The sequence below is a fragment of the Denticeps clupeoides genome, chromosome 10, assembly GCF_900700375.1.
Source record: "Denticeps clupeoides chromosome 10, fDenClu1.1, whole genome shotgun sequence".
Lineage (NCBI taxonomy): Eukaryota > Metazoa > Chordata > Actinopteri > Clupeiformes > Denticipitidae > Denticeps > Denticeps clupeoides.
Window position 1 is genome coordinate 15371424 of NC_041716.1, and position 22625 is coordinate 15394048.

Genomic DNA, 22625 nt, shown 5'->3' on the forward strand with positions numbered 1-22625 from the left:
GCCGGGCAAACTTAAGCCAGAAGTCATGACTTGCCATGCTCTTGGCCAATCATGACCTCTTTAACATTCAAGCTGTACTTTGTGGAACAGCCACACAAAACTCGAGTTTCTTTTCTGTGACTTTCTTCACAATTTCTTCATATGATGAACAGGCATTTTGAACATATGTAATTCACCTCCTATTGCATAGTAGAATGTATGTTTAAATTTAATAATACTTGCTGGACGCTTAATAAAATTGGTGGAGATATGTGTGTGTACAGTCAGTATGGAAATTATTCAGACCCCTTTAAATTCTACTTTGTTATATTGCAGCCATTTGCTAAAATGATTTAAATGTTTTTCTCATTAAATGTACACCCCATATTGAGAAAAAAATTGTTAACATTTTTGCAGATTTATTAATAAAGAAAAACTGAAATATTACATGGTCCTAAGTATTCAGACCCTTTGTTCAGTATTTAGCAGAAGCTCCCTTTTGATCTAATACAGCCAATATGCAACAAGTCTTTCACACTGTGGCATGGCAAGTTGAGGTTTACGTCCAGGATACCCCCACAGCATTATGCTGCCACCACCACGCTTCACTGTTGGGACTGGGCTGGGACACATTCGGGCTTTCATGTGTCTTGCACTGAGGAGAGGCTTCCGTCAGGCCACTCTGCCATAAAACCCCGACTGGTGGAGGGCTGCAGTGACGGTTTATTTTAATACAACTTCCTCCCGTCTCACGACTGCATCGCTGGAGCTCAGACGGGGGTGTGGCTTAACTAATCAAGTCCAATCAGTATAATCAAGCACAGCTAGACTCAAATGAAGGTGTAGAACCATCTCCAGGACGATCAGAAGAAATGGGACAGCACCCAGGTTAAATATATGAGGGTCACAGCAAAGGGTCGGAATACTCAGGACCGTGTGATATTTCAGTTTTTCTTTGTTAATAAATCTGCAAAAATGTTAACAATTCTGTGTTTTTCTGTCAATATGGCGTGCTGTGTGTACATTAATGAGGGAACAAATGAACTTGATTTTAGCAAATGGCCACAATATAAAAAAAGACTGAAAAATGTAAGGGGGTCTGGATACTTTCCGTACCCACAGAATATCATCAAGAAATGAGCATAAGCACGTTATCTTTCTGAGAGGCAGGAAATATACAGTGCTACTGTATAGCACAACAAACACAACAATTTCTCCTTTAATTCACAGAAGGATGGAACAATTTTTTTTATTTAACATAATAAAAAGGGCTTATCTTAAATCAAATTTAGATTTCCTCAGCAGCTGGGGAGACTTGATTTTATTTCGGTGTATTTATTGTGAAAGGGAAGGACGTCCTCTAGTGGCCGTCACACAGTGTTACGCCCTCAAAATTATTTAGCATCATGAAATGATTTAAATACCAAAAGTCTTGTTACAACCTTGTTTTAATAGACATTTGTACAACCAAGAATGTAAAAAAAAAAAAATGCTAAAATGAAGACTGACCCACATCATTTGTTCACAATTTTTTAAAAAAGAAAACAAAAAACTGAAGTCTTATTTCCTTGTTCACAAACCTTTTTTTTCTGTATGATCTGAACAAAAAGCACAAAAATGAAACGTCGAAAGGCAAATACATTTCTTGGCAAATATAAATATAGTGGTCTGAACAAGGTTTTGTCTGTCTTTTATTTTTTATTTTTTCTCTCTCCAAACGTCTGCTTCGGAAGAGTCTTTAGGTAACAGCAGGACACGGACCACTGCCAAATTCAGATTTACACGTAGAAAACCAGGATTCCTGTTTTTATGTTTTTGTTTCATTTATTATTTCAATGTGCTCTGAAAGTTAAATATGTACATTCTGTTTCTGCCAGTAGTCTCTGGGGGTGGTGGAGCTCTACTGGTAGGAGTAGTCTGAATAATAGTCCTGTCCTCCACCCCCTCCTCCCCTGCCTGGAGGGTAGCCCCATAATCTTATCTGACCACGGTGTGGTCGGGATCTCATAGGCATGTGCGGTACGCCCCTTCCTCTGAAACCCCCGTGCATTACACCGTCCATCGGTTCGGGCGGGGGTCCCCTTGGTCCATACCCGCCACCGGCCATGCCATGCCGCCCGGCCATGGCAGGCCCACCCCGACAGGGCATGCCCAGTGCGGTTCCAGGGATGGGCAGGAGGCCTCGGTGCATGCCGCCACCCCGAGCGGGCCCGGGGCCAGGGTGCCCGGCGGGCTGGCACTCGGAGGGATTGTTGACGGGAGTCCTGCTGCCCTGGCTGTTAGGCGTTGAGCTGCCAGGCGTGCTGATCTTCTCAGCCATAACCCCCGTCCCTCCGTGAAGGTACATACTGGGCAGAGTGGGCGCAGCAGTCGTGGCTCCACCCGAGGCCCCTCCAATATAACTGTTGGGCGTGGCGCACGCACTGTTCCCAACACTACCTGCCCAGAGTCCGTCCGGTGGACCCACCATCGCTTCTGCACCGTCCGTCCGTGCAGACTCCTGACCGCCAAGTCCCGGCACGGCGCTCACATCGGCTGCATAGCTTTGCTGTGGTCCTACCTCACCCCCCCAACCGAAGGGCACTCCGAGGGAGGCTGGGGCAGCAGCGGGGTCAGGGTAGGTGACAGTCTTGAGAGAACCAGGTTCCATGGCTTTGCTCTGTACCTCATGAGAGGCAGAATGGCAGAGTGGATTAGCCGTGGCGACCAAAGGCGAGCTCAACGCCCCTCCCCCAGGGTCGGGTAAGCACTGGGGTCTGGGCCCGGGGACCAGATGAGGGACCGGAACAGTGGTCACCCCCTGAGAAGACCCCACCTCCTCAGAACCGGAGGACTGGTTGTGGTGGGCGGCTGGGGCCTGCTGAGGGAACCCTTGCAGTGAACTGTGGTTAGAGGGGGAATGAGAAGGTACCGAATAGCCCGGAGAGCCAGAGTACGGGCTCCACTGCACAGACCCAGGGCACAGGTAGCTTTGATGGGGGTTCACCCCGAAACTCGAGGCCAGGTCTTTATTTGAAGTGTTGCCCTGGGTAGAACCTGGGAATGGAGGGATGGTGGACTGCAGCGAGTCGAATTCCAAGCTCTTGTTAGCGTAGGACATTGGGCTGTTCTGCGAGGAGAGGCTGGTGACGTGGGGGTCAGGAAGAGGGGGCCGGAACTCCTCCAATTTAGGGGGAGGAGGCTGAAGCGAATCCACACGATCTTCTCCCGTTTGGCCTGAGGTGTCAACAAGCAGGGCCTCGTCCTCAGAATCCAGAGACATATCCTCTTCTTCCACACATTTATCATTCTCTGCTGAAGGTGAGAGAATGAGAGAGATAAAGAACTTAAGCATGTTTCATTCCATGGTTTTTCTGATTCCTCAGGCTAGTTGAAGTTGGAATGCTGGGAACTCTTTTTAAAACCATCCCTCATCTAGCGACTGAGCTGTGAATATCCTGTACAAAAAAGGTTGATTTCAGGGTTTGGTACGGCCCTAGCCTGATGGACAGGTAACAGTACCAAAATCAATAATAAAAAAAATTATAATAATAGATTTCAAACAAACCCTCCCATATGTCACAGCCAACACTTTATATTGGGTGCGATATAAACAAAGCAGGTGTACACAAAGCACTGTCTCCAGACAGAATCGGAGTGCTGAGCGTCACCCGTGGTACTTGGCCGAGCTTTTAAATCCCATTTACCTGCAGACGGAGCAGTTGGCAGCTTGTCCCTACTGCTTATGCCGATCAGGCTGGAGAAGCTGTTCATGATGTCATCGATACTTGCAATCACAATCCCATGCCTGGAGAACTGTGGAAACGTGTCGGGTCTCCTTTCTGATGAGAGAGAGAGAGCACAGACACCAGAGGAAATGGTGACTCCGTAGGAAACTACAGCCAGCCTGAGGCTACAACAGTGGGTGTGGCCTGACTTGGAAGGACAGGGATCCCACCGCATATCTGTGTCAAACTTCACAAACAATGAATACCTACACAAGAATTGACACTGCCCTCTTGCAAAAAAAGTGTTGTAGACTGTTTACAAAATGACCAGTTGGAAAAAATTGGAATTGATTGGCACATGCAGGCTTAAAACTGTGTATTTAAGAGAACATATTTTGAAAATGAATTGACCTGTTGGGGTCTGGTGCTTATCCCATTCAGACGCTCATCTCTCTGCTTTTCTCACAGGGACTGTTTCATCCTGTTCTACAGGCTGATCATTCTGAAATGATCCAGCTATTATTGGACAGGCTGGGTGGTAGTAGCCTAGTGGGTAACACACATGCCTATGAACCAGAAGACCCAGGTTCAAATCCCACCTACTACCATTGTGTCCCTGAGCAAGACACTAAACCCAAAGTTGCTCCAGGGGGGGACTGTCCCTGTAACTACTGATTGTAAGTCTCTCTGGAAAAGGGCGTCTGAAAAATGATGTAAATGTATGAATACTTATTACAGCTTTATTGACAGTTGAAAGTTAAATCGAAGTTAAACTATCGCAGAGAGCTCACCAGTAAGGAGGATGATGTGGCGCTGATGTGTATGGTGAGCCTGTAGTTTCACCAGACAGTCCAGGTCAGGGGCGTGCCGTGAAGGTGCATCACACTCATGGTACGGAAGGAACTCGACCAAATGCTTTTTCTGATACGCTGTTAGCAGGGTCAACAAGCTCATGGCGTCACTGTTTATTCTAGGCGTCAGGGGGAAAAAAGGAAAAAAATAAGTAATTATGTATTTTTAAAGCACAGAATAAATGGGCAATGCAAACAGCTATCAGCTGCCCATTGTCCTAGAGCTAAAACCTCAAGCAGAGCTCAGGAGTCTTACATATTTTTACAAAAGAATTCCCATGGGTTTTCAACTACTCTAAGGCACATTTGAAAGAAAAGAAAATAGAAAAAATCACAAAAAGTTAAATTTACCTAAATATTGTTAAACTAAATTTATGACAACCATGAAAAGAGTACCTTAAATTATTATTATTTTTTTTATCAAGAAAAATTACAAAACCATAAAAGGGCAATTACGTAAAGCCAGCGAAGATACTATAGACTTGTGCTAGTTTTAAACATAGTAGTTTTAAACATAGTAGTTTTAAACGTAGAAAAACATTCCTCACGCAGTCATACATGAACTATGTATTTCATTATACATTCATGTGTCAATCAAATTTCAATGAGCTTTCCATAACTTTATATGTTCATTTCAGATTCCAAAACTTTTCAATGCCTGAAAAATTCTCTTTTCAAATTCCAGAACTTTTCCAGGTTTTTAATGACTGCAAGAACACAGAGATTCACAATGGATAGTGAATAGTGGGGCAGTGGTGGCCTAGCGGTTAAGGAAGAGGACCCGTAATCAGAAGGTTGCCGTTTCGAATCCCGAGCTGCCAAGGTGCCACTGAGGTGCCACTGAGCAAAGCACCGTCCCCACACACTGCTCCCCGGGCGCTTGTCATGGCTGTCCACTGCTCACTCAGGGTGATGGGTTAAATGCAGAGGACAAATTTCACTGTGTATCACATGTGACAATCACTTCACTTATAAAAAAGAAAGGATAGCATCACTACTTAATGTAGAGTAATAAGAATGATAATGCTGGTCTGTCAGCTAGCATTATATTGAAAGTTTCGGCTGGGTTTGAAGGTCTTTGGTTTCAAATTCAAATTGTATTTGTCACATACACAGTCATACTGAGCCTTGGTGTAACATTTTGACATTCATTAGTGCAACAGACATGGTTTTTGTAAACTGTAATCAACTACGTGACATATTAGTGAATAAAACTGCTCTACAAATCGACATTTACTTTACAAATTCCTTTAATAGATCTACTTACCGGCTGAGTTCTTTGAGTTTCTTCTGCGTTTTGCAGTGAACCTTCCACTGCCATGTAGAGCTCTGCTCTTCTAACAGTGTCAAAAACTTCTGTAACTTTTCTGTACATGCATACAAAAAAAAAACATTAAAAACTATAACCTTTTTTATTCAAATATGTTATGTATATGTAATTATTCACACATTTGACAATAAGAATGCATAAATCTCTCCCAGAACCAGAATTATTAACAGTATTAAAACATTGACGTGTTAGGCCAATTTAACCAGTTTACACGTGCTAATTTATGCCTTACATGCACATTATTTATCCCACCATTAATAAAGCAAACACAAGGTTTGGACATTAACTTTACCATACCTAACTATACCTAAAGCACTACGCTAGATTTATGCACTCAATATTAACCACAGTTAGCAAGGCTGTAAGCAATAAGCCCACAGTAAAAATGTTTCTAGTTTAAAATCTGTTTTCCAGTTCTTCACAGTAGTGTACTTCTGTTTGGCTCACCGAGTGTCATGGAGTCCGGGCTGAGTATGTGCTCATCAGACACGATAAGGCCTCCGGATACAAACAGCTCATTATAGGTGCGGTTCTTCACATCATCCAGACTGTCCACTCCAGCAAAACTCACAGACGGCAACTTCTTCAGTGTCACTAGGGCTGGAATCTAGTGAAAGGTGGGTTATTGTTAATTCAAGATCTGATCATGTGACCAGAGCATGTCCACCACCAGGTGCCTCTGGCAGCGTACCTTGTGCACATGCGCTGCTATGTACTCGTTCTGAATGATGACCAAAAACTTGTCCATGCTGTTGCTGTTCTCCAGGAAACTCTGGGGATTGCACTCGGTGTTGCCAAGGCTCTTGAGATAGCCCTGCAGCAAAGGAAAAATACACGACCGATGTCAAAACATATTAGGTCAGCATTTTTCTAATGTATATATGATATTTTAATGTCAATAGGTGGACACACACAGTGCTGGCACCTAATGTTTTGGCACCTAAGAAATGCTGCAAGCAATTTTGCTGCTGAAATGTAACAATAACATATTTTTGAAGTGATTGTGTGAGGGAAAAACATACATTTTAACAGGGATGAACAGCAGTTATAAAACTGGACAATAAAGCAGATAAATAAAATTGAGAGGTTTGTTCTGACCTTGATCTCAGCACACAGCTCACTCTCCACTTCATCATGAATGTAGAACTTCAGCGTGTTCTTCTGCACCATCTCCACCAGACTCAAGAAAATGTCCGGCTTGATCTGGCCAATTATGCTATTCGCCACGCTAGAAGTGGGGATGGGTGGAGCCGTTTCGGAGGGAGGAGCCGACACTGGGTGACTGCTTCCTGCCTGCGATGGTGATTGTTCTGCAGTACTTGTGGCGCCTGGTTCCTCGCTTGCAGGTTTTTCGCTTTTTACCCGCTTCTCTGACAGGGCCCTGATGAGGCTTGCTCAGAGCTGGAGGCTCTTTTTTAGGCATGGTGGCCTGGACTTTGGCTTGTTGGGCAGAAGAGCTGTCAGGAAGAGACACAGGTGCAGGTGGACAAGTTGGTGCAGGGCTAGGCGATGGTACAACTGAAGGGGTAGGGATGGCAGAAACAGGGCCAGGTAAAGTGCTCGGGACAGAAACTGGGGCAGGAGGCATCCTATGGCATTCTCTGACGATCCCTGGAGGGCCGATCACGTGACTCATCCTCTCACGAAGAGTGTTGACATAACCTTGTACAGGGTGCGGGGAAATGTACTGTGATATGTAAGGAGAGAAGCCAGCATTGCGGTTCAGCTTGCTGTTTTCCAACTTGTGCAAAGGAGGCTGGGAAATGTAGTAGATGTGCTGACTCTCCATCACTTGTTGAATGTCAACGCAGAGGTGCTGGAACTCTTCGCGGACGACAGTGTCCACCAGTGCGCCCATCGAGTGATCGTCACTCTTATGCATTGTATCTGGGACAGATGAAGGAGCTTTTTCTGGAGAAAACACATAGAAAACGTAATTGCATTAACAATATCTTAAGATAGTTCTGTCCCCCCCCCCACTGTAATTATGTCAGTGCAGCCATACCGGTTTTGACGCATGGAGGGGCAAGACTCCATGTACTGAGAACAAGCCCATCTGCAGACCGGGATGGTTGCGTCTCACCACTGGAGCCAGGGCTATAGACCTCCATGCTGTCCATGCTACAGGCCATCTGGTCCTACCACGCAAACACAAAATTAAATTAACTTTACTGCCACCAGGGACGCATGTGACCGTGCAGTGCCGGTCCCAAACCTGGGTAAATGGGAGTTCTCTCAAAAGGACTGGTTGTTGAATGAAACGTTAATATTATCATTCTTTTAAATCCAAGGTTGAGCCCAAACTTTGGGGACAGCCTAGCGAGTGAGGAAGACTCATAACCAGAAGTTTGTGGGTTCAAATACCCGAGCCGCCAAGGTGCCACACTGAGCTATGTACCCCACACACTGCTCTCTGGGCGCCTTTCACGGCTTCTCTTTCACTTTAGTGTGGAAGGCCCCTGATCGTGATTCACATGCTCTGGACCAGCACCCACCTCCAGGTAGTCTTGCGTTGCTTGCAGCTCCTCTGCCACCTTTTTCCTGAGGTCAATGTCAGACGCGTCCCTGTCCGGCTCAGAACTCAGCGTTTCCGGCATCTGATCGGCCAGATCTGTGGCTCTTTTGGCCACGGCTCTGTTCAGGGTGGCCATCAGCAGCTTCAGTAGCCGGTGCGTCTCTGAGACTGACGAGGTCGGGCCCATCCTCTCACGCAGGTCTGTGTCGCAGATGCCTATGCTGTCCATCACCGCCGACAGCGACAAGGACTGGCCCTCATCTGCCATGTCCTCTGCACCTGAATCAAAACAGAGTATATTGTATATTATATTATATAAATAAAATATATAACTGAACACTTTTTACAGTCAATGGATCACAAGAATATATTTAATAAATTCCTGCACCAGCCATTCATTACAGATCCTTTATAGCATCTCTGCTGATTGAACATGAAGCGTCACGTTGTTCTAGTAGAAGAGTCAAGTTAAGGAAAACCGGCATCCTGCCCTTCCAACATGACCGTTTATAGAACGGGTCTCTCTAAAGACAGCTGTTCCTCATAACAAAATGATATGCCAGCAGCCAAGCAGACCCCCGCCAGATCACATTTCAAGGAACAAGAATAAACACGAGGAGGTTCTGCTGCCCAGTGCAGCAATTAAACAAACGCAGTATTCTGTTCCAGCGCCACGGTAGGCTGAAACCGACTGAAGAGATCAACGGTGTCCAATCAGACGTTCTTGTGTTTAGTATTTGTGCACATTCCCTGTGAGTAGTTATGCAAGGAGACCTGAAAGTCCCAGCAGGTCAAGATTACAACACTCGAACTCTGAAGCATCCAGGTAATAAACTCTTGTCCTTTACAGTGAGTGAGTATTGACCTCAGATTGCACAACATAACGTGATGCTGGGCAGAGACACGTGAAACTTTTTGGGGCAGAAATCCAATGCTTATTAATAGCATTGGCACTGGTGAGCAAGAGCCAAAATCTCATTGAGTGTATTATTGTTCCATCAGGCAAACAGTACAGAAGAATAAGACACTTTTAAACTGTGTGTTAAGAATGAATACACATTACTATTAAAAAAAAAAGAAAAGAAAAAGTTGTCAATATTTTGTCCCCGCCCCCAGATCTTTACCTCGGCCTGGATCCCCATTGATGAGCAGCTCGGTCCTTAGGGACTTGCTAACTGATGCCATTTCATCATCTACCAGCTTCCGCTTGAGCCCAGATGTGTCCCAGCCCTCATTCACCCGCTCATCATGCCCAGCCTCTGCCAGCCCATCCTTCACTAGAGCCTTCTTGTGCAGCTGGATGAGTCTCAACAGCTTCTCCATCTTGTCCTTGTCGTATTCGCCCCCCTGGCTGGGGCGAGCCCTCTGTCCCCCTCCATTGGACTGCTGGACCTGGGGCGCACTGCCAGACGGTTGCCGGTCCGAGCCTCCCCAGTCCGACATGGGGCTGTATTCTTCAGCCCCGGCAGGGGAGGGAGCTTGCCCCCCTCCACCATACTCTGGACCAGGGATCCGGGTAGCTGGTACGAGCTGGAACCGTAAATGTAGGAGCGCGCAGCAGGTCCATGTTGGGTTTCACCCTAGGGCTGGTGCTGATATTCCCGCGGTCGTCCAAGTTCTGCCGGTACTCGGCGAGGTGAGACAAGTTGCCTGAGGTGCGCTCACGGCGGTTCAAGTAGTCCATGGCCTGGTGCTCCACCCCAGAGACCACGTCCTTGGGGGGGTTGGAGCGCAGCTTGAGCAGCGCGTGGTGCAGCGCGGGGAGAAAGGGGTCCAAGTAGCAGGGGACAGGTGACGTGGGTTCCGATTGAGACAGGCATTCTTTCTCCACAGAGCACTTTGAGGCTGTTTGTGCACAGAAAACGCACGATAAATTAGACAAAAAAAAAAAACTAAACAATAGTGAAAGAATAAAATGCTTTCAGCACTTACAACATCTGGTCACCAGCCTGGGCTCCTGGAAGATGAACAGCGCCTGAACGCCCCTCTCCAACCTCCCTCTCCTTTCTGGAGATTCAGAGGACCGAAAGAGAAACGGAGACGTGTCACATGCATGTGCAGACCAAGCTCAAAGACAGATGTGGAGGTGGACTTATTACCTTTAGACGTGTGCATCTGGCTGGACGACAGCAGGAAGAGAAATCCTTTATCCATTAAAGGCTTCACCAGCACCTTCACAAGAGAAATGCAGTGAAGCTCCATATTGCAGAAATAACTGAATCTGTGGTAATTGCTGTGACTGTGACACTGAATCAGTCGTCTGACATAGGACCTTATGCAAGAAGAACTCATATTAATGTGTTAATATTCTTTTCATTGTTAACATTAGGCACAATCTACAGCCAATAAACCACAAATGTCATTTGCGACCATATTACAATAAAATAATGAACTATTTTATCATTGATGCAAAACGCAAGTTAACGTTGAGACATATTTTTCCTCCAATGTTGACCAGTCCATATTTCATTACCAAAGATGCAAAGGGTGCAAATCCCTGAGATCCTTACCATTCTGTCTCTTTCCAGCTTTTGAATAAGTCCACTCAGGCAGTTCCCAGTCTTGCTCTTACTGACCACCTCAAACAGGCTGCAGTACATCCCACACTTCAACACTGAAGTGCAAATTCCAACATAATTACTCACTCAACCTCTACGTGACATAAAAAAATGTAAAAAAGATATCAATTTGCTCACCCTCTCTGCCGCTGCTGTATGTATCCCAGGAGAACAGAACGGACGGGATCTTCCTTTTCACCTGATCCAACTGCATTGCCAAGTTGATGTCCAGCTTTTCAGGCCTGAGACAAGAAGCGTGTACTAAGAACCTGTCCACTAAGCACTGTGTTCTCTCATATACGAAAGTGGTCACTTACAATCTAAATGGGAGAAAAGGGAGTGTGGAGGACCTCACGCTGATCTGAAAAAGCTCCTCCCCTTTATTTAACAGCATCCCACTCCACACAGTGTACCTGCGTCTCACTACCAAACACACAGGGTCGTGGATGTGAAAGCAGAAGAGACAACAAAGGTATGTTCGCTAGAAGGGAATAAGACACTGGGACCTACCTCTTTTCGCTTCAAGCGTAGGGCAGCTGAGCCTAAAATAAAACCAAAAGTTTGGAGTTTGCAGACTTAAAGGCTTTGAACCATGTCACATTATTTAGTAGTTCTCAACTTTTGTGTGCCGCCTAGAAGTCTGTCTTACCTATTGGCCACAGGTCCTGATTCTTTGCCTTTGTACTGAAAGGACAGCACTGCATATGGACATACATGCCGGGGTCGCGACCTCAGCTCCTCGAACGCAAATTCATAGAAAAATTGCTGTGGAGGAAGGAAAGAAAGAAAGAAATTCATTGCTGACTACAACATTACCTTGTGTTGTTTGGAGAGCATATGGGTCCATTTGGTTGGTTTTAGAAAGATCCGTGCAGCAGTGCCGACCTGAGTGTGTTCGAACGCCCTGTAGGACAGCAGCGACGTCACCTTGCTGGCATTTTTCGACACGTGGCAATCGAACTTCGGCGTGGGGTCCAGGGTGTTTTTGGGGGTGTGCTCGTGAATGCTCTTCACTCTGCCCTGCATAACCAAAACGGCATCTCAATAAATCTGCCGAGGTGTGGTGCGGATCAGGCGAACCCGAAAATGGAAACGCAAAGCACTTGCCTTCATCATTCTGAACACCACGATGTCTCCAGTTGCACCCACTTCGAAGGGATTCATTTGCAACAGGTCAGAGTACTTCGCTAAGTAAACCCCTTTATTGAAGCAGAAAAAAAAAAAAAAAAAAAAAAACAGGTTAAGGAAAATTTATCCCAAATAACAACGGCAGCTCGCAGATGGGACCCCCTGACTGACCTTTACTCGGGTTTCCCAGCATGCTGATCCGTGCATGACCCACGGCGAGGCCTTTTTCACAGATGGAGCGGACCTGCAGAGAGAGCCACAGCCCTGCGGTGGTCAGTATTGGTACGGTGCGTACGACACCTTACCCACATCAGCCACAAAAACCCAAACTTATTTCGTACGTCATCGTTACTTTTGCATTCTGAACAGCGGTGGCCACTTTCCCTTCAAAAGCCGCCCGTTCTTACCTTGTCCTTTTCAGGCAGAAGAAAAGCGTAGGTTTCTGCGAGCTCGGCGTCAGTTCGGCCGGCCTGTTTCAGTTCCCTTTTCTTCTCAACAAACTGCGACAAAACATCGAAAGAGAATTCCGCAATCAATCCAAAAAATGCGTAACGCGCGACTGCGCACAGGAGTGGGTTTTTTTTTTCGGTTTTTCGTCAAGCTTACTTCCTTCTCGAGCAGCTCGCTGTGAATGAGGTGGGCTTTGGTGTATGTAAACGCTCCTCGTGAAGAAGCTTCCAGGTAGAGGGACGAGACGAGCTTCACCAGGTCCTCAAACTCGCGGGATTCTGGGGGCAAGGGCTGGAACAGTCCTGCAGATCACATGGCGTTATAGCGAGAATTCCGGAGGACGGCAACAACACACGTCGTAGAATTAAAACCGACAGACGTGAAATTCAATGGTTAAGGTAGCTAAGGCAGCTGGCTGGTGTTCAATATCTATAAAAAGTTGCATTTTCAAACATCACACTTCGAAAGCAGAATTTATCATCTTTACTTGATAAGGAAAACTATATTTCAGGAATACAGACAGCAGTACTCTACGGAGAAAAAAAACGAATGAACTCTGAGCTCAGACGAGCCTCATGCTGATCCTTTCACTTGGGCGAAAACACGGCGTCAAGTGACCCCTACGCCACAAGGCCTACCGGACGAACATCTTCAGGGAAGCGGCGTCACAAGATACGTCTCGAATCCTTCGCGCGGGCGGAAACCGAAACCGTAAGAAAAAGTTTACATCAAAGCCAGGCCGGTCCGGTGAACATTCCTCCGAAGGCATCACGCGCCCCGCCTCGTACCTGTTGCAGGTTAACCGAGCCTGCTCATTACCATGGCAACCTGACTAAACACCGGGTGCCTTCCCCTGCTGCCACCCGGGGCCTGCAGGAATAATAGAGCTCGTGTCGGGTGGGGTGGCGACCTGGCCTGCCCGGGTGGGGTGTTCAGAGTCAGGCCTGGCAGGCCCGGGTCACACGGTGGGCCACGCTGCACCCGACGAAGTAGGAGTGGCGAGGCACCCCACGCACTGGTCTGACTCGCTTTAGTCCACGCCGCGAGCCCCGAGTGGCAGGACTTTTAAGGAGGAGGGGGGTCGGGGTGACGGGGGGGGGGGTCCCCGCAAATCCGCGTCGCCGGCGCTCTCCGCCTGGAGCCCCGCCACGGTAAAACTAAGAGCTGCACCCCGGGGTGACGGACGGGAGAAACGGAACGCGGAGCCGCCGACGCGGCGTGTAAGAGGACACAACCTTTCCGCTCCTTCAGCTTCCGGGGAATCTGGAAATTCCTCCTCGGCAGCTCGTCGCCGATTTTCTGGGTCGCGGGGGAAGACCTGCCGCTGCCTCTCGCGTCCGCCACACCGCCTTTCCGGCGCTCGGAAGCATCCTGCTCAGACATTTGCTCGTCTTCACATCCAGCCTGTTCGCCATTTTGCTTGGATGTGGCCGAAGCAGTGGCCGACAACAACTGGTGCTTGGAGTTACAGCTCTCCGCGGAGAGGCCGTCCGACCTGCGGCTCTCCTTCTCCTTCTTCCGGTCCGGGTTAGCATTGCAGGCCATTTTCCGGACGCCGCCGAGCTCTTCTGGGAGCGCAGAACCTGGTAACGGCGCCGCTTTGCTGAGAGCCTCTCCTCGTCAACCAGCCTCCGCCATTATGCCTCTGACATAAACCCCCTCCACCACTGCAGAGCCCTGGCGTCACTCTGTTTACACCGACGGCGGCGGACGCCCCCTGCAGGCGACGGGCGCGCATTGCACACGCCCGGCGGCCAGAGGAGGGAGGGATGGGCAGATGAGGGCTTATTCTTTTTCTTTCTTTTTTTCTTTTTTTTTTTTATATACGTGTGAATACGACTCCCAGAAATGTAAACAAGTTTTAATGAAACACAGAAATTCGTGGAAAATCACTCTTGTCCAGGGTTGGGTTGAATAATCACAATGCACAAAAAAAAAATTATGTAATGAAATTTTAGGGTACATTTTCTTTAAATGCATGTCTAAAACCATTATTTATTTATTGATGGCGCTGACTGTCATCCATATATGCATTTCAGTGTTTTATACATTTATTTGCTTTATGTTACAGCAGATGTCATCTATTCTCTTATTTCATAATACAGAGTAACTGTATTCTAAACAATGTGACATGGACTGAATACAAATACATCATTTTTATATTCTGAATACATCAGATGAGTTGCCATTTGCCTTCTAAATGACTTGTCCACGTCAAGCTCTGTATTTTACGAGTCATTCCAGTGAATGTCAAATAAAAGGTACAATTCACAATTCACATCGGTCATATCGAACCCCAAAGTATGTTATAGCTGCTAATGAAATGTTTACATTTTCAAACACCGAATTGCGTCACCTGCAATAAACTTCTGTTCATTTGGACTGGTTCAAATAAGGCTGGTGTTAAGAAGAATCAGGATGATTCAGGATGATCAGGCATCATGCAGCCCCTGCTGTATAAATCGTGTTCTCTGTAGTGAAGGTAGTTTTTCAGGCTGTTGGGTAGAGGCAGGTAGCTTATAAAAACAGGAGCCCTCAGGCGGAGGCGGCACAGGCGTTCTCGTATCTTCAGGCGACATAGATGCTTAAGGCTGCGCACATTTGCTGTGAAGAGGGGTGTACATTCAAATTAATTATAATTTATCTTGGTTTAAGCTTTAAACAGTAAATTAATACACGCTAGTAGTCCCATAGTGCCGATACTTGCCTTGAATCCTGCAGATTTCTGACCACTGCTTCTGATTGACCAAGACTCCTTTCAGTTTGGAGCAGAAGTTCACATGATCGACATAATCCAGCATAATGCGCACCACCTGTCCTGAAATATGCTGCAGCCATGACACGGTGATAACCTCACAGAACTGCAGAGGGAGAGAGGGTGGCAGTGAGAGGGACATCAAAAGGAGCTTAATGGCAGAGATTTCCGTTTCCGGCGTGACATCTCACCACCATGTTTTTTATGACTGAAGTGGACCATCCTTCATAGTCGACCGGTACATGTGGCCCGTCACCATAGGGACAGTCGAAACATCGCTGCACGTCGTAGCCATGGTTGAGCAGCATACGCAGCATCACCTCGTCCTTCAGAGCGTACTGCAGGGCCGACGGGAAGTGGGTGGTGTTGATGCGTGAGTAGTAGTTGACGTTGGCGCCACTGCGCAGAAGCGTGTTGATGAGCTCGTAGTTCCCCAGCCGCAGCGCCACCTGCAAGCAGTTCACCGGGTCCTGGTTGGGCATGGCCCCAGCGTCCAGCAGCAGTCTGGCCGATTGGACGTCGCTGTTGGACACAGCGAAGAACAGCGCCGACCTCCGTCCGTCATCGTAGTTCTGGCGTACCCTTGGGTGGAGCATGAAGTTGGGGTCATGGCCAGCGTTCAGGAGGACATCCAGGCATTGTGGGTGACCACCGGCTGCTGCTGAGTGCAGGGGGCTCATGCCACTCTTCTTGATGTCCTCTTCCTTGGTGACTGGAATCAGCTGCTCCAAGGCTCTGTGAAGGCAAAGGCAGAGAAGACCCAACCATCCTCATGACGACTGCTAATTAGTACCTATAATTTCAGTATAATTATTCCGGAAAGCAACCCAGACACTTCGGAACCACACTGAGCGGCACTTACAAGAGATGCCCCCGGTAAGCCACCCTGTGAATGGGCAGGTGGCCACTGTGCAGAGGTGCGTTGGCATCGGCTCCATGTTCAAGCAACAGGGCGATGATGTCAGGGTTGCCAGATGCTGCGGCTTCGAATAGAACGGATCCTGTCTCTGTGGAGTCAGACCTGACACTCGCTCCTGAGGGAGGCAGCCATAAAAAAAAAAGAGCATCGGTCCATAAAAAAACACATGCAATTATACTGAGCATTGATTTAGTCACCCGTGAGGAAGTGGTGACCTGTTCGTACCTGATCTTGCGTTAAACCTGAATTAAAATATGACACAAATGAAGAACAAATAGACATGAATCGCACACACCTCTTTGGAGAAGGATTTCAACAATGTTCAAGTGTCCAGATTGCGCGGCAAGTCCTAGAGGAGTGTGACCGCTAATGTCACAGACATTTGGGTCAGCGCCAGACTGCAGGAGAAGATACACAAAGTTCTCCAGGCCGAGGAGAGAGGCCTCGTGGAGAGCAGCCCTCTGAAGGCTTCCTCGTTGGTCCACGTTGGCATTGAAGCGAAGAAGGAGTGAAGCCAAGTCATACTGGTCATTCTTTATAGCTGCTCAGAAAGGTATGAGACAAAACGTCAGTATCCGTTTTCAAATGCATTTTCAGAGCTAATGGCCACTCCTTGTCAACAAAAATCACACACACCAGCTACCAGTGGGGAATCCTCGTGTTCATTCCGGGTGTCAGGGCTGCAGCCATTCTGTAGCAGGAATGTAGCGTTCAACCGGAGGCCGTGAACTACGGCAAGGAAGAGCGGGGTCTCGCCATTTGGAGTGCAGTGCTGTCCGGCCCCCTGGAAAGAGGCTAATTAAAGAGGCGTATTTCGATAAACCCCAAATTTGCCTCTAGCATATTATATAAGGCGGTATGAACAGAATACTTTGACAGCACCTGAGAAGACGATTTCTAGTATTTTCTTTTTCTCCTGAATGGCAGCTTCATGCAGAGGAATCCAGCCCCTGCTGTCTGTCTGAGACAAAAGCTCCCGGTGCACAACTAATCTTTGGAGGGTTACCTCATCACCTGGTCCACAGAAAAAGAAAAAAGTAACTTGTTCATTTGAAATGCAGTGTGACAAAGTTGTAAAAACAACTCACCTGTTCTGATAGCTGTGAAAATCTCATCTATGTCAATGTCCTCTGGAACTCTGAGGCAGAAAGCAATAGGGTCAGTAGGGGCAGGGTCTGATTTAGCCAGAAGAAGTGAACACATACTGGAGGGCTGAGCCATGGAGCTTGGTGTTCTTCAGCAGACTCTGTTCAATCATGTACTGTGTGGCCTCGTCCTCCTCCCATTCATCATCTGAGCCCTCAAACTCGGCCTCCATGCTCCCTTTGTTTGAACAGAACAAACTCAGTTGTGACGTAGAAAGACTGAGCAGTGTGTTGCTGGAGTGGTTCAAGAAGTGGCAATTTGGCAACATGGAAGAGAATAACTTCCATGCTTCTCTGTTCCAGAACCCAGGGAAGTGATGGCCTAGCAGTTAAGGAAGCGGCCCCGTAATCAGAAGGTTGCCGGTTTGAATCCCGAATCCAAGGTGCCACTGAGGTGTCACTGAGCAAAGGACCGTCCCCACACACTGCTCTTCGGGTGCCTGTCATGGCTGCCCACTGCTCACCAAGATTGATGGTTAAAAACAGACGACACATTTTGTTGTGTCACCGTGTGCTGTGCTGCAGTGTTTCACAATCACTTCACGTTCATTCTGATAATTAAAACAACTACTGAATAAAGCCAATTTTAGGTATATGCTTCAAGTATTCACAAGATTCACATGTGAGTAAGCATGCATGACACCAAGATATGAGTTTTGCACATGAAGGGCAGAAATTATTCAGGCTGAGTTTGATTTCTGCCCTTAATATGCTTTTCTGAACTCAAGGTACACAGACGATTGATCCTTAGCATGTTAGCATGTCAGGATGTCATTGAACGTGCAACATGCCATTTTAGCCAGTTGCCAAAGAAGAATCCAAAACTGCACTGGGTTTATCACGAAGATTCTTTTTGGACCATGCACATGTTTTTCAGCGTTACCTTTCTAGTCAACACGCCAAACACAGACAGTGCCAGGCCTGTGTAGCTTCGCCGTCTTGTTGGGTCTCTCAGAATACACCTATTTATATGCTGAACCTTCTATAAATACTCGAACACACGACCCGCTCCACCAACCAACACCTGGCTTTGACCCACCAAGTGACGTCTGACTCTGCCAGTCAATCCAGAAACAACCACAGACAAGAAGCAAGTAAGCAACTAGCAATTGCCTGCAATGTGGTAAGTAAGTAATCAATGTGGAAATTAAGTAATCTTAATTTCCATTAAATATCAAGGTGTGTCAGTTAATTATGCAATATGTAAATTGGGCAAGTCCATTCTTTGTTCTTTGAAGAGACAAAAAAAAAGAAGTCAGATGATGGATTCAAAACTTGAACATTTAATCGAGGGTTCATTCACACATTGAACAAGTGTTTAGATGTATACCATTAAAATACAATCTGACAACAATCTGACCTGTTCTTCACTACCAACCACCTCCAAGAACAGTCCAGAAACCATCTTCAGGGGACAATACCTCCAACGCAGGAAAGGGTCATCCTTAGCTCCTGCTATATGGCCAGTTGCACACAATGTCATCCATTGCTTATGATATATCACACATACCTTTTATTGCTTATGGGAAACTATAGCAACTTAAAAAGTCAGTATTCTGCATTCACTTTCGATTGAAAATGCAAAATTCTTCTTTTGTCATATACGTGTTTTTTTACCTTCCTGAATTTGGGTATTAATAAACAATGACAAGCAAATACAGTAAAATGCTTGCAAGTGAGGTGGATGTTATAAAAGTTGCAGTCCTGCAGTTTGCCTTGCATAATTATATACGTCTATAACTATAATTAATGCAGATGGTTTTGTATTTCATTGAATGTTCATATTTTGTATTCTAAATTACAATTTGCCATAAAAATTCATATGACTGACCAAAGGAAAATCCACTTCTGCAATATTATGCACACATCAACTTCCTCATTTTACAAATACATACAAACTGTACGTTACCAAGCCTTGAAGTGATGCAAAGTCAAGCAGATGAAGGAAGAACCTCTTGGCACAGTTTTGCATAACTTCCATCAGGCTGATAACCTGAATGAATGATGCTCTCTCCAGGACTGCAGGCACTTGCGCAAAGGACAAATGAAACTGCATGAAAACAAAAGACAAATTAGCAAGTATCTACAATGATGTTTTATGCATATCATATGGAACTTTCTGGATTTGACAGCACCTGAGAAGATGATCTCCAGTATATTATTTTTCTCCTGAATGGCAGCTTCATGCATAGGAATCCAGCCCCTGCTGTCTGTCTGAAACAAAAGCTCACGGTGCTCAACTAATCTTTGGAGGGTCACATCATCACCTGGTCCAGAGAAAAAAGAAAAATGAAACTTGTTCATTTGCCATGCAGTGTGACAAAGTTGTAAAAACAACTCACCTGTTCTGATAGCTGTGAAAATCTATGTCAATGTCCTCTGGAACTCAGGCAGAGGCAGAAAGCAATAGGGTCAGTAGGGGCAGGGTCTGTGTGAACACATACTGGAGGGCTGAGCCATGGAGCTTGGTGTTCTTCAGCAGACTCTGTTCAATCATGTACTTTATATATATATAGCTGGAGAACAATAGGTTTTAATAGATTTTAGTAAAAAACAACAAATGACCATTTAGGGAATTACCACAAAATATCCATTTATACTGGCTGTATGTAATTGTTGTAGTGCAAAAGGTAGAAGACAAGCACCAGATAGTATACAAAAGGCTTTTATGCAAAGTTTATTTCTCATGGCAATGCAATAGGTCTACGAAATGCATGTCTCAAATATGATATGCACAGCATTAAAAGGTTAATCGTGAATTTCAATCACACCATTGCAGTTGTATAAAATGAAGCACGTGGCTAAGGAGTCTCCTTTTTCTTCAGGCATGGTGCTGTGTTAGAATGAGACCTTTTCAGTAAGATTTTAGTAAGGCTCATGAAACTTCATCTATCCGGGAGAACTGAAAGTGTTATTAATGGAAGTGTTTAGGAACAACAGCAACGAAGCACAAGACCAAATAAGTCACAGAGCATTTCACTGGCCAGGGTGAACCAATTACTGGTGCCAAGCAGTGGCTGGAATGGTCTAAAGCACACAGCTCCTGGACAGTGGAGCAGTAGAAATATTTTCTCTGGAGAGACAAGTCGTGTTTCTATGTTTGGTAGTCAGATGGGTGAGTCTGCATTTGGAAGATGCTGGGAGAATGTAACCTGCCTGACTGCATTGTGCCAGCCATTAAATGTGGTGCAGCAGGGATAATGGTGTTGGGTGAGGCCCATTATTCATGCTTTAGAATTCCAGTACATTTTGGACAACATCGCACTTCTGACTTTTGTGGACAAATCTTGAGAAAGCCCCTTTCCTAGTCCATGACTGTGTCCCTTGCAGTTCAATAGGCAAGGTCCATAAAGACTTGACTGGATGTGTCTGGTGTGGAACATGAGAACCTGCCCTGCGTCTGGTGTCCCAGTAGGGCCTGGCATTTAGAAAGTATTCACAGCGCATCCATTTTTCCATGTTTTGTTCTGTTACAGCCTTATTCTAAAATGGCTTATATTATTTTGTTTCCATCAGAATTCTACACACAACACCGATAATGACAGAATTAAAAATTTTTACTTGAGATTTTGTCAAATGTATTAAAAATAAAAAAACTGAGAAATGACATGTAGGTAAGTATTCACAGCTTTTGCTCAATACTTTGTTGATGCACATTTGGCATGAAATTACACCTTACAAGTGAGGTGGATGTTATAAAAGTTGCAGTCCTGCAGTTTGCCTTGCATAATTATATACATCTCTAACTAAAATGGATGCAGATGGTTTTGTATTTCATTGAATGTTCATATTTTGTGCATATTCTAAATTACAATTTGCCATAAAAATTCATATGACTGACCAAAGGAAAGACTTCCGCAAGTCTGGGCTCTGGCTGGGCCCCTCAAGGACATTCACAGAGTTGTCCTGAAGCCATTCCTTCGATGTCTTGGCTGTGTGCTAAGGGTCGTTGTCCTGCTGAAAGATGCTGAAAGAGTTCAAGGGTGCTCTGGAGCAGGTTTTCATCCAGGATGTCTCTGTGCATTGTTGCAGTCATCTTTCCATCTATACTGAACTCTCCCAGTTCCTGCCACCACCATGCTTCACTGTAGGGATGGTATTGGCCTGGTGATGAGGAGTGCTGAGTTTTCTTCAAACATGATGCCTGGCATTCACACCAAAGTGATCGAGCCTTGTCTAATCGAACCAGAGAATTTTGTCTTTTGTCTACCATATAGGCCTGATTGGTGGATTGCTGCAGAGATGGTTGTCCGTCCACAGAGGACTCTGGATAGGACTCCCAATTGCTAAGTTTAGGTGACTGGCCAGCTCTAGGTAGAGTCCTGGTGGTTTTGAACTTCTTCCACTTTTGGATGACGGTGGCCACTGTGCTCATTGGGACCTTCAAAGCAGCAGAAATGTTTCTGTAACCTTCCCCAGATTTGTTCCTAAAAACAATCATGTCTCAGAGGTCTACAGACAATTCCTTTGACTTCATGCTTGGTTTACTTACCTGGCAGGGGAGATACCATGATCACCCAGAGCGAGGCTCAGCCATTGCACTCCGGCTGTGCTGACCCCTGCGAATTCCCCAAATGTGGGAATCTCAACTGCATAATTTAGTGAGGGACTGTATTCACTCTCGGTTTCGCTCTGCTGGTTCGCTCTGCCGGTTCGAATGTGATCCACCAAGTTGCCCACTGAGCAAAGCACCGTCCCCACACAACTGCTCCCCGGGCGCCTGTCATGGCCCACTGCTCACCAAGGGTGATGGTTTAAAAGCAGAGGACACATTTCGTTGTGTCACCGTGTGCTGTGCTGCAGTGTTTCACAATGACAATCACTTCACTTTAAACTTGTGCTCTGACATGAACTGTCAACTGTGGGTCTTTATATAGACAGGTCTGTGCATTTTGTAAAAAAGACCATGTGGTGTGAGAGAGAAAAGAGTGTGTAGAAAAACTCTTTCTCCCTCCACACAAAGCACTGTATTCAACCACTCCAACTTGATGTTACCTGGCAGAAAGAGGCATGGCACAATATAGGTTAAAAATGAACAGTTTCTAATTTATTAACACCGGTAAATAATTATTGTAGTTACATGTGAATATTGAATGTAAAAAGGTACCAAGGTTACAGAGAAAATAAAAATAAGGAGAAAGAGTAAAGGGGGAGAGAGAGAGAGAGAGAGAGAGGGAGAGAAAAAGCCATGAGAAAAATGGGAGAAGAGAAAAAGACTCAGAAGCCTTCCGGCTTCCAATGGAAAACCCCCTGAACAAGAAAGCTCAGTCCCTTTTTCCACATGTGAG

At 46.0% G+C, this 22625-nt stretch overlaps 2 protein-coding genes and 1 pseudogene across 3 annotated transcripts; 1 reads left to right on the forward strand and 2 right to left on the reverse strand.

The window, feature by feature from the left end:
- Positions 1–1459: 1459 nt before the first annotated feature.
- LOC114797798 (protein TASOR-like) lies at positions 1460–14195 on the reverse strand. Its single transcript, XM_028992891.1, is given in 26 exon segments — positions 1460–3273; positions 3666–3800; positions 4478–4656; positions 5805–5904; positions 6315–6474; positions 6559–6681; positions 6966–7221; positions 7223–7778; positions 7873–8005; positions 8363–8661; positions 9507–9855; positions 9858–9935; positions 9938–10227; positions 10315–10389; positions 10482–10554; positions 10893–10996; positions 11079–11182; positions 11258–11363; positions 11451–11482; positions 11590–11705; positions 11826–11960; positions 12048–12139; positions 12240–12312; positions 12476–12568; positions 12675–12820; positions 13754–14195. Coding segments are annotated over 26 exon segments (5511 nt in total). The 5' UTR covers positions 14064–14195; the 3' UTR covers positions 1460–1879.
- Positions 14196–14501: 306 nt separating this feature from the next.
- On the reverse strand, positions 14502–18321 carry LOC114797791 (dynein heavy chain 12, axonemal-like). 2 transcript variants are annotated; one of them, XM_028992882.1, is made up of 10 exons: positions 18221–18321; positions 17398–17515; positions 17281–17330; positions 17075–17206; positions 16829–16987; positions 16488–16733; positions 16136–16307; positions 15465–16008; positions 15226–15379; positions 14502–15122 (listed from the first exon to the last, which is right to left on the reverse strand). In XM_028992882.1, exons 2-10 carry the CDS (start codon positions 17508–17510, stop codon positions 14932–14934), a joined length of 1761 nt encoding a protein of 586 aa, XP_028848715.1. In that variant the 5' UTR covers positions 17511–17515; positions 18221–18321; the 3' UTR covers positions 14502–14931. The 2 variants fall into 2 exon arrangements, with proteins under 2 accessions (XP_028848715.1, XP_028848716.1); XM_028992883.1 differs by lacking the exon at positions 18221–18321 and having other exon boundaries at positions 17281–17367; positions 17411–17510.
- A 3500-nt stretch (positions 18322–21821) lies between these two features.
- Positions 21822–21961, forward strand: LOC114798951 (uncharacterized; annotated as a pseudogene).
- The last annotated feature ends 664 nt before the right edge of the window (positions 21962–22625 follow it).